Source organism: Humulus lupulus, chromosome 6 (assembly GCF_963169125.1).
Source record: "Humulus lupulus chromosome 6, drHumLupu1.1, whole genome shotgun sequence".
NCBI classification, from domain to species: Eukaryota; Viridiplantae; Streptophyta; class Magnoliopsida; order Rosales; family Cannabaceae; genus Humulus; species Humulus lupulus.
In genome coordinates, this window is record NC_084798.1 from 41595409 (window position 1) to 41613376 (window position 17968).

Below are 17968 nucleotides of genomic sequence, written 5' to 3' on the forward strand. Positions count from 1 at the left end.
ATTGACTTATTAGCAGGAACGACATTGGTGTTAGTACTTGTCATGAAGCTGTGACTTATCAGTCAAGATTAGCAGTAGTACTGAGCACTAGTCGTATGGTATTAGCTTATGAGTCAAGAGCATTATTAGCGTGTTTAACGCATGCCGAAGTGATTAGATCTAATCAACATGAGCATTAAATGCTTGACCGATCTATTGGTCGAAGAAAACTAAAACGCTTGTCTAGTCTAAAGGCTAGTTACTTAGAGTCAGGGCCAAAAGGTTCAGGTGACTGAAATGTCACATGGCTTGGGGGTGCGAGACCCCAGAGAGTGACTTATTAGTCATCTATTCAGAGAGTGACTTATTAGTCATCTATCCAGAGAGGCTTATTATTCATCTATTGAAAGAGTGTCTCATTAGTCACCTAACCAGAGAGTGACTCATTAGTCACCTATCTAGAGAGACTTATTAGTCATGTACCAAGAAAGACTTGTTAGTCATAATCTGATTAGGGATGCAAGCCCAGAACGACTTATTATCTTGTATACATGCAGTAATAAGTTTTCTTGTTGAGCCTTGGCACACGGGTGTTATGTGGTGCAAGTAAAGGGAAAGAAAAGATCACCTAGCCTTGAGTGGAGAGCTTAGGTGGCGATGTGTACATATGCAGCCGCTTGACCACCATGGCCAAGGTGTTTCTTAGAGGAACTAGGGGTTAACCCTATTTTTTCCGCTTAGGTTGGCGGGTTGTAACTTTTATACTATAATGACAATTTTGGATTGTAAATAACTTTGTAAACACTCTTATGGGCCCATATACAATTTAACGTTTTAAATAAATATATCAATTCCTTTTGATCAAGATTTTCACCATGACATGTTAATAACACCTAGAAGCACGTTTATAACTTAATGACTTATTTAGTGAGTTAAGCACTATTTAAAGTCCACAGTAACGGTCTTGGAGTAACCGGGGCGTTACAGGTTCAGCCCCAAGAGTTGGTAATGATCTACGCCCACTTGCACTTTTATTAATCAAGAAGGTCTCAGACTCAAGATCAAGAAGAATAAGGTTCAACTGAGTTTCCTAAGCCTGAGAGAGAATACAATTCAACAGGGTTTCGTATGTAAAGTGTGCATAACAAAATAATGACTGTGAGAGATCCCTATTTATAGTCTCTTAATGGGCTATGGGCCCTACAAAATAATCTAAGCTCTACATGTGTAGTGTGAGATTGTTACAACTGATTACAAATTCAAATAATACTAAAAAAATACATTCAAATTTTAGTTACATAAATATCTTGGGATATTTCGTAATATCTCACAAAATCTAGATCTTCGGGTTCAAATAAGTTGTCATTCGAGCAAGTGCATCTTCGAGCAACTTCATGAGATGTTACCAGCCATCTTCATTTCAAGCATAACACTTTGATCAATTTTCAACCTAGGACAATGTAGATTGCAACTCTTCGCACTAATGATGTCTACTTAAGCAGATATATTATCTTGACCAGCTCTTAAAATTTGATGTCGTTTACTGCCACGTGTCTTCTTCAAATGTCACGTCACCATGTCCAAATTTGGGTTAAACATGTTTGATTACTTTTTTATAAACAATAATAGTGTAATATTATCGGACAATGGTATTTTAATTTACTTATGCATGCGCCTGGTAGGGTTTGAGTCAACCATCATTTCTTAAATATGTATTAATAATTTAAAATTACCAAATACTCTACAATTTCATTATATTGAAACCCACTTCTTGATAGTCATTGAATTTCTGTTGGATCCAACAAGTTTGCACGACATGATCAATGCTTATAACATCAAAAGGCGAATATTTAATTACATCTGGATTTTGTTGTTTCGACAGTGCACTTTGCCTTATGTGCTGAGTTTTTGCAAATATTCACATTGATAGGTTATATGCCAAAGTTCTTATATTCCATTGACTATATGTCAAATATTGTCAACGATTTTTTTTTCATCTTTTTTTTTTTACTTTTGTATTGTTAATGTTTCCTTTTTGTTTTGTTTAAGTATTGTTTTGTACAAATTTTGTTGTATGGAGTGGATGAAAACTGACCAGCTTTAAAGGATTCAGATTACAATTGACAAAATAAGGATTTTTTTTTCATCTAATTAAACTATAGAGATATAATTTTACAATTAGTTTATTTAGCGTATGATTTTTTATTTGATGATAATATTTATTGTTGTGTTTTTTTTTTTTGTTATGAAATTATCATCCTTTGAAGTTCAACGATGATATCTATTTCTGAGAAAAAATTTCTAACTTTTTATTTTATTTTGTTTATTTATTAAAATTTTAGTTCAATCAATATTTGTTTTAGTTTTTATTTTATTTTGTGTAGTAATTAATTTTTTTTGGAAGATTCTTGTTTACGTTTTTCAAGATAACTAACAATTGGTTTTTAAAAAGAACTGCTAGTTATTTTTTAATTTAATATTTTATATTTTTACTAGTTATTATGTTATATTTTTACTAATTATTTTCAATAACTTATTATCTATTAAATTTCATGTTGTCACAAAATATTTGTTTTCCTTTTTAATTTCTTCTTATTATCTTCTTTGGTTATTAACAAATAGATATTTGACTTTATTTTATTTTTCTATTTTGATTTTTATTTTGCTAATGTTGTGTTTGTATGCTGTTTTGTTTTGCGGGTGGTTTTACAGTGATGTCATGGAAAATGTGTAGCTTTAATGGTAGTATAGAACATAATGATAGATAGGTCTTCCTTTGAGTTTTGTTGAATTAATAGTTCTTCCTTTGAGTTTTGTTGAATCAACAGATTGTTTAGTAGTTGTGACTGAATTTTTCAAACGATCATTTTATTGCAACAACTTAGGTTCTTTGTTAGAGGATATTGCAAGTTTATTGTCTAATTTTATGAGAATAAATTGCACATAGATTGACAGTGCATGCTCTTAGGGTGAACGACGATAGACAATGCATACTCTTAAGGTAAACAACGAATTTGCATTACTAGACAACTTTTTCATTTAATATATTTCATTGCGACAAAAAAAAAAAATACCATGTCTTCTTATATATTTTTAAAAAAAATTCAAAATTATGAAATCAATTTGTTAAAAAAAATTAGGTACTTGAGTAACTTGGCCGTAATTAAATCCAATAAAAATGAAGAAAATAAACTTATTACGGAAAACAAAACACAGCTTATCACTTCTTCATTTCTTGCATTTATCCGTTAGAAGTATTTTTGAGTTGAAATTAGCCATTTTCCCTTGAAAGTTTTTTTTGGATAATATTCTAAATTATATGATAGAATATTTTTGGATGTGCTTTGCTTAATTCTTGGATTAGGATAGAATGTGTGTTTAGTATGTTGCTTCATATGTATGTATAATCCAAAATATCTAGCTTGAAAGAGTGAGTTATCCTAAAAACCTTCATTAGCTTTACTTTCATCTCGGAACTCCACTTGACATTTCTCAATGACAGCTTTGATAGTGAGAATGGTGAAACTATTACATTACAACTGTCTGAGAGAAAACGAAATCATACACACTTAGATTCGAAGCCAGATCAGATCGACTACTCCAAAAGGTGTCAAAAACCAAAAAGCTTCATAAGATGTTTACACCACTTCTCTCTTAATTAACCTGCCATTAAAGGTATCAAAATTTAAGTCTTCAGTTCAAGTAACTTCACCATTGAGAATAAGTGCATTTGGCTAGTACTATTAAGTTTTTATTTGCTACACTTGTATAAATATATCTATATATAGCATATATTCTTATTACCCAAATTTCTATGTTTTAACTGTTTCTTCTTCTTTTACATTTGTCTCCATCTCCTATAAATCTACAACATCATAGGTTGTACGTTTAGTTTTTCTGGTTGAAGGTTTAAAGAAAAATCTCTTTATAATGTTTGTGGATCTCATAAATATTTATATTATTTTGTATATAGATAAGTTCCGAGGCTAGAGGACCAGTTTTTGTCTAGGAAACATATGTCCAAATTTAAAATATGATTTTAAATTTATTACTTGATATATAAAGTTGAAAAGTTTTGAGCAATTGAGAGACCTCCCCCTCCACATTTTTTTTTCCTTTGTTTTTCATTCTTCAATTGTTACCTGTCCTATTTCTATCAACGTATATATTTTAATTTAATTATTCACAGGTTTATTACTAATATTTTAATCTAAATTTTAATTATAAAATAATTAAATTATTTATTATGGAGACACTTATCTAATATTTTACTTCAAATAATAAAAAAAAACTTTATGTTTTACAAATCTATCAAAATTAACATTCTCCCTTATTTTGGTCCAAAAAAATTTCATAAGTTATTTTTACTATAATTATATTATAATTAGTAAATTTTATAATGTTTTTTTAATTTTTGAAACTCAAAGTAAAATAATAATATAAAATATTGAATAAAGTTTTGTGAGATTTTAAAAATAAATATTTTTTTTTAGTTTTGAATAATAGAAAATATATAAATTAATTAAATTTGTGATACTAAAATAATAGTAAAAGTGTGTTATTTTAAAAACAAATAATAAAATAAAAGAGATTAACCATTGTCATCAAATTGTTTTATTACAATTGGTACTATTTCAATTAGTTTATAATATGTTTAAAACTAAAATAATTATAAAAAAAATATTAAATAAAGTTGCATGAGAATATAATTACAAAATTTCAACGCAAAAAAAAATAATAAGCATTAAATGATAATTCATATATCATGTCTCTCAGAAATTTGAAAGGAATTACCTATAATGATTGAGTTAAAGTTGTGATAATTCATATATCATGTCTCTCAGAAATTTCAAAGGAATTACCTATAGTGATTCGAGTAAAGTTGTGATACACTGCTGCTAGGGACTATTTACCCTCATAATGAATACCTGCCAAGACAAAAAACATCCTCAGATCGATGTGGTAGCAAGGAAAGAGACATACATTATTATAGATAGAGATTTGATTGGAGAAAGATACAAGCATTGAGAAATGAGTGACTGACACTCATTCATGCTGAGATTTTATGGAGTTGGCAAACAAAAACAGTAAAACTTCATGTTTTTATGTTCCAAATTCCAATCACCTTGAATGCAGAAGGCCGTATTAACTGAAAAATCAATGCATCCCCATCCACCAAGTCATGAGCAACTGAAAACCCTTTCCACCCACCACTCAGTCCTGTCTTACGGGCCAAATACACTGTTTTATATTCCTCGCCATCTTCATCTATTAATGTCATCATTTCATCGCGCTTGGAAAGGTTCTTTTTGCAAAAATGAACCGGAAGCCCCTGTTTGATATTCAAAAATTATATCATTAGTGAACTAAGTCTTTGTTTTCATGCACTAACTTAAACTGACAACCCACAAGTCAAGACATCATGTAACTCAAGTTATCAATATTTGAGCAAAAGTTAATGACTTGCACGCATTACCAACCAGTGATTGGAGCATTGTTTTAATAAAGGTGGGATATTCAGGTTCTAGTGAACAAGTCTTTGTTTTCATGTACTAATTTAAACGAACACAACCCAAAAGTCAAGACATATTACTAAGTTATAAATGTTAAAGAAAAAGTTAATATCTTGTATGCATTACCAGCCAGAATCCACCAGTTACATGGGATTGGAGCATTGTCTTAACAAAAGCAGGATATTCAGGTTCCAACTCAGATAGTAGTTTGTCTGCTCTTTCTAAGGCATTTGTCCTAGCATCATCCGAAGCATATACCCGGTTTGACAAATCTCTGTGCTTAGAAGTCCTATTATACAAAACACGAAACAACAAAATAAGCTCAAAAGGTATCAAAGAAAACAACCATGCTTGTTAAAAACACAAATGAATCCATGTCAATATACCTTCTGGGTATGATCACACGTTCAATGACAACCTGGTAAAACAAAAGGGTATTTTCTATGAATAACTTATATCTTGTATGAGTGATCAGAAAAATTAGAAGGGTATTTTTCTATTTGAGTGATTAAAACTCACTTCTTTGTAGACAGGGACAGGCATGTTTGCCACTCGACTGGACCTCCTTACTACCACCACCTGTTTCTCCACTGTACGGGGTTTCTTCACGCTTTTCATCTACGCATTATTCAAAATCAAAAAAGAACAAAAAAAATAAAATAAAGATAAAGGTAGCTCCTTTATTGGAATCTTACATTAGAAGAGGGTGAATGGAGTTTAGGGATTTATTTACCGGGGAGAGTTTCAAAGGGGATGAGTTTCGGAGAGATTGAGCAAGCTTGGTGAGATTGAGGGCTTCCATTCTTTGCTTGTTTTCCTCCAATCTCTTGCGGCGAGATTCCTCGTAAGATACCTTGGACTTAGCCATTACCATTCGTTCAGTTTTTTTCTTTTCTTTTCCTTTGAACCAAACAGAAACTCGATCCCTTCTCTTTCTTCCAATTTGGTGACGAGAGTGAAAGGTTAAAACTGAGAGTGCTCAAAAACCAAAATGGTGAAATTTGAATTGATGGACAGCCGACCGTTGGGTTCCCACTTAAATAGTCTAATAGCTTATGGGCACTCATTAGCATTACAGACCCTAGTCAACTTGCTGGACTAATCTCATTGGCTCTGCAGTACCAAAACTTATTTTCAAGTTTAATTTTCTTTCTTTTTTTAAATTAAGAATTATTAAGAGATATTCAGAAATGTTAAATGCATATTTTCCCCTTCTTAAAAAAATCATACTTTTCCATTTAAACCATATAATAATATATGTTTAACGTATAAATTGCATAATATTTATATACAAAGATGGTACAAGATATAAATGATACTACTATACTTTGCCAGCTACTTGCCTACTTTACAATTTTGTAGTATTACCTTCTTCTTTTTTTCAAAAGGTAGTATTACGTTTAAATTCATATCCATTAAAAAAAAAAAGTTCATATAATAATTATGTTACTAAGACCAACTTCAAGATACAGGTTTAACATAGGGATTTTTGGAGGGAAGGCCATAGTTTGGCAAGAGGGAAAGGAGTAGAAGGAGAGTAAAATTCCACAGTTAGAGGGGAAGGAAAGATGAAGGGATGATGAGCTCTCCTTCCAAATTCTCAATAATGAATCCCTTTAGGAATGAGAGAGAGAGAATAAGACTTTAAATAATTTAAATACATCTATTTATAATAGTTAGATTGGTAATTTTGATATTAAATTTTGTGTTGCACTTAAATCTCTATGTAAATTTTTTTGCAGTAAAAGTCATTGTCGTTACACATTTGGTACAAACGTTGGTCCCTCAACCATTAAGTGTGTCAAATAGTACACATGGCAGCACCCAATTGGCGGCAAAATTCGCTTTTGATAAATTTGTGATACAAATACCTATGTAGCTCATTTTGTTGCACTTTAATGCCCAAGTAAATTTTTTGTTACCAAAAATTAAATAAAATCATTTATTCACATCAAAAAATTATATAAATATAATTAACAAATTATTGAAATGTTAATTAAAACAAAAACAAAGATGAATTGTTTATTGTTTTTGTTTTAATTAACATTTCAATAATTTGATAATTAGATTTTAGTAATTTTTTATTGTTATATTTTAATTAACAACTTATTGAAATGTTAGTTAAAACAAAAATAACAAAAAATTCATCTTAAAAAATATAAGAATTTAATCAATTTTTAAGATGAATTTAAAAAATTTCTTAAGATCAATAATTTGTTAATTAGGTTTTAGTAATTTTTTAAGGCAAATAACTTATTTAATTTAATTTTTGGCAACAAAAAATTTACTTAGGCCTTAAAGTGCAACAAAATGAACTACATAGGTATTTATGTTGCACATTTCTCAAAAGTGAATTATGCCGCTAATCAAGCGCTACCACGTGTACCACTTGACACACTTGATGGTTGAGAAACCAACTTCCGTACCAAATGTGCAACGACACAGATTTTTGCTACTAAAAAATTTACATAAGAATTTAAGTGCAACAAAATGAACTACATAAGAATTAATGACGCAAAATAATAATTTTTTTTAATAAATTTGAATTTCTATTTTTTATTAAGTCATTCATACAAAAATGTAAATTTGATTAAAAAAACTATTAGAAAGATTTAGAAAAAAATTTGGAGAGCTCTATATTTTGAATAGTGAATATAGAGAGCGGTCGTAGTGCTACTTAGAGATGCTCTAGAATATGTCATTTTCAAAAAGAAACTTTGAAACGAACTTACAAATACATATATTCTTTTAATAAAATTTTAGGAGTCCCCCACCACAATATTTTTTAAATAAATATTACATTTTTCAAACTAAGTATTGTTATTTATTTTTTATTATAATGAGGCTTTTTAGAAAATTCACTCTCAAATTACATCATTATTATACTAAACTACTAGCTATATGTTGTCAGTGTTTTTTTCAGTTGACACGTGGCATAAATTAAGGGTTTGTTTAAGGTGTCACGGGAGCTTAAGTCCAATTTCTTGTCACCATCACCACTGCAGGAGAAGTGTATCCTCCAAGAGCATTACCTCTTGAGAACCTAGTCGGGGAATAACTCTCTAACAACCCTTCATGTTGTGACCAATTTCTCCAAGTGTACGAGAACCCTCCTCCAAGGGAGAAGAATAGCTCCCAGAATTCAGGCAGATAGGTGCTCTGGACCATAGACAGCTATCTGATACTCAGTTTGTAACGCCCTGGATAGCCAAGATCGTTACACTGTTTGTTTATAAAGGTGCAAGACTTGCTAATCAAGTCATTTAATTCAAAATGTGTTACTGAAACTATGGTTGAACTAGGGTTAAAAGATTTTGGTCTCAAAAGCTGCATATCTTATAAATAAACATTTTCTTTTTACATGGGATCCCATAAGTAATAAGTTAAAGACTGTTTACAAAAGATTTAAGATTTAAATACAGCTGCTAGCCACTCTAAGGCAAAACAGACAGATAGGCTTTTCTCGTCCTGTTCCACTCCTCGGCCGTGGCGGCCGATCAGCTGACCATGTACATTCAGCCCCGCAGCTCTCCATCTCAGGGTAGATCCAACTTGTCTTTGCCTTTACCTGCATCACGTAGCACCCGTGAGCCAAGGCCCAGCAAGAAAACACAATAACAGAGCATAATCATTCAACAGACATTCAGATAACTCATACCGCATAAGCATGTACTCAACAGTCTAAGCATTCATGTTAATCAAGTATTCAACATACCAAGTATATCATTCCATATCAATAATCAATTCACATATGATAACTAGGGTTAACTTCCTTAGGTCGTACCCTCTATTTATCCCATTGACTCCGGCCCGCTTAAACCGAGCTCAGTGAATATTAAGCTGTCCTCGGCTACCAGTGGTCGAGCCGCGCCCTATGCGCAAATATTGATTATGGCACCCTTAGGCCGTTTATCACATGTCCCATGGCATAATACCACCTATGACATTATACAGATATAGGGAGCACTTAGTCCCAACACAATCACATAACCGGGTGCAGTTTTCTTACCTTTGGATTCGCTAGCCTTGTTCAATTTTATCCTCAAGCACGATCCCTCTTGAGCCCTAGCGTACACCTAGTCACAGCCATAGATCAGACTCATCACCAAACCTCAAATCCAAAGCCTAGCCTCGGGACCAATCCCGAGCCCTTGGGAACCCCTAATTCCACCAAACGGGGTGGTGGAATCAAACCCTGAACCCCGGGGCAAAAACCCTTGAAAATAACCCAAGAACCCATTTCTGGAAACAGGGTAGCGCTACAGCGCTCTAAGGAGAGCGCTACAATGCTACAAACAGAGCCTAAAATGCCCTAGAACACATAGCCTAGCGCTACAACGCCCCTAATTAAAGAATTTACCATAGCTGAACCTAAAGCTCAGAAACTCAATAAAAACAGCAACTGAAACCACCGAACTTGAACTAGAATTCCTTACCTTTGATGGGTGAGCCCAACCTAGGTTATCCTCCTCACTAGCTTAGGCTTCACCTCCTCAAAGCTTCAGCCTCAACTCCCTAAAATTCCCCACCAAAACTCAACTCAAAATCCACAATAATACCAAGAACTCGAAACTGAAAACTACCTTGAACCTTACCTCAAAAGATGAGTATCCTCTGTCAATTCCTTAAGCCAATCCAAGGATCCTAGCCTCAAGCTCCTGCCTAGACTCTTCCTGAGTTTTAGCTCCAAGAAACCTCAAGAAATGGAGAAGAGACCTCCGACCGAATGAGAGAGAGATGGACTCCTAATTTCCTTTTTTTTTTCCCTTTTCTTTTCTTTCTTTTCTTTCCTTCAAACTTCCAGCTCTTTCTACACAATCCACTAAGTATAAAAGCTTAATAATACTTATCCCTTATAAGCCAAATGACCAATTTGCCCTCCCCTTTATCCCTAAGCCTTTAAATCAACCTAGGGGCATTTTGGTCATTTCACCCAATTCCCGCTAATTCCTCGAGTGCCTCTAATATTTACCACTTACTTCCCAACACCTAACTAATCACCAATTGTACTTCTCAATATCAAAATAAACTCCAATATATTCTCTAAATTCCCATAAATACCCCCAAGCTTGTCCCGAGCCAGGTATAAAACCCCACCGTAACTTTTTCGCTAAATCGCTCACTAGGATCGCCTCGAATCACAAATTACAAATATATCCATATAATAATGTGGTCTCGACAATTTATCACATATATATACAGTTATGCCCTCAGCGGGCCAAAATTACGATTATGCCCTTCTAACCTAATCAGGGCCTACATGCATACTAATACACATAGTCATGCATCACATATATTCAAATAATCATATAGCATACGTTTAATCATTAAATCACATATAATCCAGTTATGCCCTCCCGGCACACTAATCAAGGCCCTTAAGCCTTATTAGTAAATTTGGGTCGTTACATAGTTGTTACAGAGATCGTGTTGTCGATCTCGTACAAGCGGCAAAAAGGATGTCTCACGACGTCGCCTGACATGGGAAAACGTGCAGCTACCACCCTGACACTGTCAGAAGCGTTTCCCTCAATAAAGTAGTGGGCTGAGCTTCCTCATATTGGGCCCAATGAGATATGCTGGGGTCCACCAGCTTATTAAATACAAAATGTAGTCATTTATATAATAACAAACCTCATTAAGAGAGGAATAATTGTGATCAGCTCCAACTAATGAGCTTAATCTTCCTAGCTGCCTATAAATAGGGCTAGAGCATAACTTGTGAAGGGATCAGATCCATTCCTAATATTCAGAGTGAGCATATACACTGCATGAAAACCAAGAGATCTTGAGCTTTGCAAATTCTTTTTCATAAATACAAGTGACCCGTGGACTAGGGTTAATTAATAACCCGAACCGTGTAAAATTTGGTGTAACTTATTCTTCTTCTTTAAGTTATTCTCTCAATTTGGTAGTTGACGAAAAAGCTAGTCAACACTGTCCAATATAAAATATTTTAATTAACCAAAAATAAAAATAAAATATTAACTAATAAAGAAGAACAATAAGAAAATACTTAAAAAATAATCCATCAATAAAATGTAAACTTTATTGGCCTTTTCCCTTGCTCAATTTACTTTCATCCCAAAACAAAATAAAAACAATGATATTAAATCAAGAAAAGAAAATAAATCAAATTAAGTATACATAAATATACATGTTGGTGCGAGACTTCATTCACGATATTATGAGCTAGCAAGGGGTAGAAATATCAAACACCAACTGATCCTATGCTTGAAAGTTAGACTCTTTTCTTGAGTTTAGGTTGAGTCTGAAGACTATTAGTCGATTCAATATTATTTGTAGGGGCGTAACAAGATGTGAAATTTAGACTCTTTTCTTGAGTTTAGGTTGAGTCCTAAGACTATTAGTCGGTTCAATATTATTTGTAGGGGCATAACAAGATGTGAAAGTTAGACTCTTTTCTTGAGATTAGGTGGAGTCTGAAGACTATTAGTTGGTTCAATATTATTTGTAGGGGTGGTACTTTAGCTAAAGATGAAGCCAGCAAGAACATGACCAAATGACAACATCTTTAGCAACTTCGATATAAGAATATTGGTTGAGCCTTTCAGCATCGACACTGAGTTAGCAAGGAAGCTCCAAAACAGAGATGACGCGAGGAAGAAAAAAAGTTACATTTCGCATTGTTAGATATATATTGCTTCAATAGAAAATAAACTATTACAACTCTAAGCAAAGGAATACAAAAAGACAAAATGATTGATTAAATAAGTTACAATTCTATTGCAAAAAATACATGTAAATATAGAAAGATGTAGAAGAAGAGAGTAATAGAAAATACAACTCTATAACAAAATGATACAAATAAACTAAAGGATAAAGAACAAGAGATATAGATGGAAGTACAACTCTATAGCATAAAGATACAAGTAAATAATTAAATACACAAATAAAGAGACGAAGATAAAAAACAATAGAAGAAAAGAAGAACAAAAACAAAAACAAACACTTTCACTCACACTCACACAACCAAAGTGAAGAGCATTGAGATCACCAACTTGAACAAGGTTTACAACCTTTTTCCAAAAGCTTATTTCCCCCTATATCAAGCACTAAGGGATTCTCTCAAATGGAAATAACTCTCTAGAATAAACAAGCCTCTAGGTGATTTTCTAGCCAAGTGCTATAGTGTATAGAAAATGGTGTATCTTACAAGTGAGCAATAGGCTCCTATTTATAGAGTTTTGAGACACCCTTTGAATTTCAAATTCCATCAACCCCCATGGTTGTTACCAATGTTTAATTTGATGTTTATGGAATTAAAAAGGAGTTTTGGGAGTTACATGAGTTGTCAGAACAATTAAAAATGGAAAAAGAAAATTGAGTTTGGCTGTCAGCTTCATTGGCCGCGGCCAGAGCTATTCCTGGCCCCAGCCGTGAGTCTCTGTTTCCCAGGCAACGGCCAAGAACACTTGTGGTCACTACCACAACCAAATTTCAGCACATTATTTTGTACAATTTTCCAAATGACTCTATACTTTTCCCACATGACTTGTAACCTCCAAACACATTATGGTGGTTAAAATCATGTCTCCAACAACCATATCACGTATGGCTTTGACAAATTCAAATCAAAATGTGTGACATCAAATCTACACATTATTTGGTAATATTTGCGGGTTATAAACTTGTAACTGAATTTGTAACTCCAAATATGTTACATATTTGAATAATCCTATTATCCAAAAAATGTAACTCTCATTTTATATGTTACAATATGTGACACACATTGTCACATTATTTAATCTAAATATCATATTATAAAAATAATATAACATTCCCCACTAGATTAAATAGTTCACTGTTGTAACACTTATTTAATCAATCAACATTATATCAACATAGGGGAAAGACCGGGTAAAGCTGTGCAATCCCACACCGCCTGGGGAAGGTCAAGTGTGATGATTCTAAGACAATGTAGGTATGGGACTACACAGTTGAAGGGGGCTTAAATGGATTGATGGGTACTACCTATGCCAATAAGATGCATCTTCTTTTCGGTAGCCCATCACTTGAGAACTCCAAAGTTAAGCATGCTTGACCTGGAGTAATCTCATGATGGGTAACCTCCTGTGAAGTTTTCCCAGGAAGCGTGCGAGTGAGGACAAAGCACGCTGGAAAGACTTGTGTTGGTTTGTAGGGCTAATTGTCATTCCAGAAAGCAACCATAGTGATGTGGGGCGTTACAGTTACCATCAATCGTGAATATCTTTAGGGAGTTTGAGTCTCATTCCTCGAGATGAGGTAGCCACTAAATCTCTAGTGGCTTAGTAAAAGGATCTGCCAAGTTTTCACTTGTTCTCACATAGGATATTGAGATGACTTGTAACGCCTCAAATTACCTAATAAGGCTTAGGGCCTTGATTAGGGAGCCATGATGGCAAATTGTGGAGAATTATTTGAATATATGTGATTTAATTATGAAATATGTGTTTATGTGATATATATGTGCATCGTTATATGATTACGTGAGTTATATTATAATATGACTAGATATGCATGTGGGCCTATTTCTTATTAGAAGAACAATTTTCATAATTTGGCCCGTTACAAGTATATTTGGAATATATGTGCATATATGTGACATATGTGTGAGACCACATCATTATGTGGATATATTTGGGTTACTCGGCACGAGGCGATCCTAGGGAGCAAGTTAGCGGGAGAGTCACAACAGGACCAAATACCTGACTTGCCGTCAAGGGGTATTTTGGGTATTTAGTACATTACCGGGATATTGGATAATGGGAATAAATATTTGAGGATATATTCGGAGAAAGTGAGAGTAGGAGGGAATTTTGACCATTTTACCCTCAGGGACGTTTTTGGTACTCTGAGCTTTAGAATTTGCTTAGGGTTACTTGAACACTAAGTAACTTATACGCAAATAGAAAACACACAAAAAAAAAAAACACTTAGAACTCTCTCTCACTCGTGTACACTCTCGCTCTCTCCCAATTCTTTGAGATTTCTTGCGATCTAATGGGAATCGAAGCTAGCTTAGGCACGAGATTACTTAGGGAAAGGCTTAGCGTTATTTTGGCAGCAGAGGTATTGATTTCTAGCCTCAAGTCTCTATGTTTTCTCTGGTTTTAGTTGAGTTTTAGAGTTTTGAAAACTCAACTCTAAATTTGGTTTTGTGAGGGATTTTAAGCTTGTGTTTGGGGGATGGTTTTGAGGCTTATGAATTGTTGAGTTGATTGGGAACTTTGTTTTTTTGGATTTGGATATGTTTGATTTGGGTTTTGGTGAGTTTTGGCTTGAAGAAAACGAGGAAAAACTGGTTTTTCATGTCGAGCCGCGACTCTCATGAACGAAGGGAGAAGGAGGTGATGAACCTCCATTTAGAGTCGCGGCGCTTGTAGGGGCGAGTCGCGACGCGTGTGTCTAGAGGAGAGCCCTTGGGCTCTCAGACTAGGGGTGAGCCGAGACTCTTAGGCCTTGGGCCGCAGTGCTTGACGGGCTTTCGAGCCCCAGGAAAGTCTTGAGTGCGGGAACTCAGACTTATGGGCTTGGGATCAATTCTACTATCTGGTTTAGTAGAATTTGACGTCCCGGAGGCTAGGACTTGGTCCGGAAGCCTTTATTCGCTCGTTATTGATAGGATTCTATATTATGGTTGTGACTAGGTTACCATTAGGGGCTCGGAACCGAGATCGTGCTAGAGGGTCGTTCTCGTTATACGTTGCACTCAGCCATGAGGTAAGAAAAATGCACCCAATACGTGATATATGTGATTAGGGCTTGGCCCGATTGTTAAATATAATTATGAATAGGGCTCGGGCCCTTGAGAATGAACATGATTAAGATTATGCCTTTGATCATTGATTAAGCATACTTGAATGCTCTGTATCCAGATAATTGTTATATGATATACACCGGTTTGCATTATCTATGTAATTAGGGATTGGCCTTATAAAGGAACATGGTTATTATTTTTTTTGTATTTAATTGGATGAGATAGATGATTAATATGCATGCATACTTGTATGATATGAAGTATGCTTATTTGTATCTGGTTGTCTGAATATCTGGTTAAGGCATTGTCTTATTAGTCAAGGGCGACAATAGCGCATTGTGTGCTGGTCAAGAGGCTTAGGCCTAATCAGGGACGTACTATTACATTGGTTGACCCTATGGTCGTTTGAAAAAAAAACACAAAGCGTTTGGCTAGCTCTATGGCTAGTTACTCAAAGCTAGGGCTAAGAGACCCAAATTTCAGTGAGAAATATCATGTGAAGGAAAGCTAGTAAAGATTCTGAATGGAAAGGATAAAGTCTTAAGGAATAATACTGTCACCTTATTAAGAACATTATAAAGAAATAGCGAGGTAAAGAAATGACTCAAGAGTTAGGGTCAAATGTGCGGGACCGGTATCCCGAGATGTTTGAATAAATTTCGAGGACAAAATTTCTTTAAGGAATGGATAATTGTAACGTCCCAAAATTTCTAATAAGACTTGGGGCCTTGATTAGCGTGCCAAGAGGGCACGTGGAGTAATTATATGGTAATTAATTGAATAAGTATATGATTACGCGGATTATATGAGTTATATCATGTTATGGCTGTTTTGCATGTTTAAGTATATTAAATGTGCTTATAGGTCCGTTTCTGTTAAAAAATGCATTTTCGTAATTTTGACACGTACAGGGTATAAATGTAAATTATATGTGCTTTGTGAGTGAGACCACATTATTATGTGGATATATTTGAGATGTGTGGCACGAGAGGATCCTAGTGAGCAATTTGGCGGAAGAGAGTCACATCAGGGATTAATACCCAGCTCGGGGTGAGCCTAGGGGTATTTTAGTGATTTTGTGTGTTACCAAGGGTATTAGAGTATGGGTTAAAGTTAAGACTAGCGAGATTAATTAGGGATTTTAGATGGAATTTGAGGTTTAGCGGGAAATGTGGCAAGAGACATTATTGCCCTTGAGGGTGTTAGAGAGCAAGACATAAGCAAGGGGCATTATAGTCTTTGTGCCAAGATAGTGACTTAAGCACTAGGTTCTTTCAGAGGTGGGAAACAAAGGGTAAACAACAACTCAGCTAATCTCTCCCTCTCCCTCTCATTTTTCTCTCCCTCCCTTGAAGTGCTTGGACTTCCTTGAATTGTGTTAAATTAAAGCTTGGGAAATTGAAGGGAATTGGAGCTAGAGTTGGACTAAGGAAGCTTAGGTCTTGATTATACAGCTGAGAAGCTTGGAAATTCAGAGGTAACTTAAGTTCTTTAGAGGTTATTTTGGAGTTTTGATGAGAGTTTGAATTATAGGTTTATGATTGAGTTTTTGTAATGCCCCGAATTCTCTAATGTGGTTTAATGGAGGGATTAGTAGGCCGGGAGGGCCATACTTGTTTAATTATGCCATTAAATAATATTATGCATGTATATGTGAATTATATTATAATATGATGTTAAATGCATGCATGTGGGTCCACATTTTAATTACAGGGGTGTGATGGTAATTTGGCCCGTTGAGGGTATAATTGTATGCATGTCGATGATATGTGTTGAGACCACATTATAATGTGGGTTTGTTCGAGCTATTCAGCATGAGACGATCTTGGATTATTGATTAGTGGTCTAGTCACAACAGGTTTAAGTGCGGGGCTCGGGTTGAGTCTCGGGGTGATTTAATGATTAGAGCGTTACCGGGTCTTAGAGGGTAACGAGATATGAATTATTGGTGTTTGAGATTATCGAGAATAGCGGGAATTGGAGAGTGTTAATTATGATTAACGAGATAGGAGGAAAATACCAATTTTGCCCTTGGGAGCCTTTAGAAACTTTAAATTGACCTAGGGGTAAAATGGGCATTTCACCCCTAGGATAGATAAAACCATTGTTGGCTGAAAGAAGGTAGAAAAAATAGAGCACGTTTAAGAGTTTCTCCCGTACCTTATTCTCTTCACCTTTCTTTGTGATTTTTGAACCATTCTTGAGGATTCAAGCTTGGGAAGCATGCCTTGGGAGTTTAGAAGTGTGTTCCTCCATTGAAGAGCATCATAAGCTGAGCTTTGGGTAAGTTTCTAACCATAGAATTCTCTGGTTTGCCCTGTTTTGGTTTTGTTTTGCAGCTGAGATTTCTAGGGTGAATACTTGGTTTTGTTGGGAGTTTTGGCTTGGGTTCCTATGCTTGTGATGTGTTAGGATGGTTTTTGGGTTCATTTGGCATCAAGAATGGGATTTGGAAGCTTGGAAATCAGGTTAGAATCGAAGGAGATGAAGAAGGTCGGTTCAGGGGAGTTTTAGTCTGGAGGTAGCGCTATAGCACCCACCCTAGGGCGCTACAGCGCTCCTCAGGAGGCTTTTGGGCATGTTGGGGGTTTTGAGTATAGTGCTGGGGTGCTAGGGGTTGAGCGCTGTAGTGCTACCCTGTTCCTTCAAAGTCTCGTTTTGAGTGTTTTTAAGGGTTTCTGACTTGGGGTTTCAATCCTTAAGGTCCGGGATC

The 17968-nt window shown here is 34.8% G+C and overlaps 1 protein-coding gene across 1 annotated transcript; it reads right to left on the reverse strand.

Moving 5' to 3' along the window:
* Positions 1-3395: 3395 nt before the first annotated feature.
* Positions 3396-6513, reverse strand: LOC133783981 (B3 domain-containing protein At5g42700). Its single transcript, XM_062223546.1, has 7 exons — positions 6226-6513; positions 6012-6110; positions 5879-5910; positions 5619-5781; positions 5105-5311; positions 4842-4907; positions 3396-3642 (listed from the first exon to the last, which is right to left on the reverse strand). The coding sequence occupies exons 1-6, from the start codon at positions 6364-6366 to the stop codon at positions 4878-4880; spliced, it is 672 nt and encodes a 223-aa protein (XP_062079530.1). The 5' UTR covers positions 6367-6513; the 3' UTR covers positions 3396-3642; positions 4842-4877.
* Between the last annotated feature and the right edge of the window lie 11455 nt (positions 6514-17968).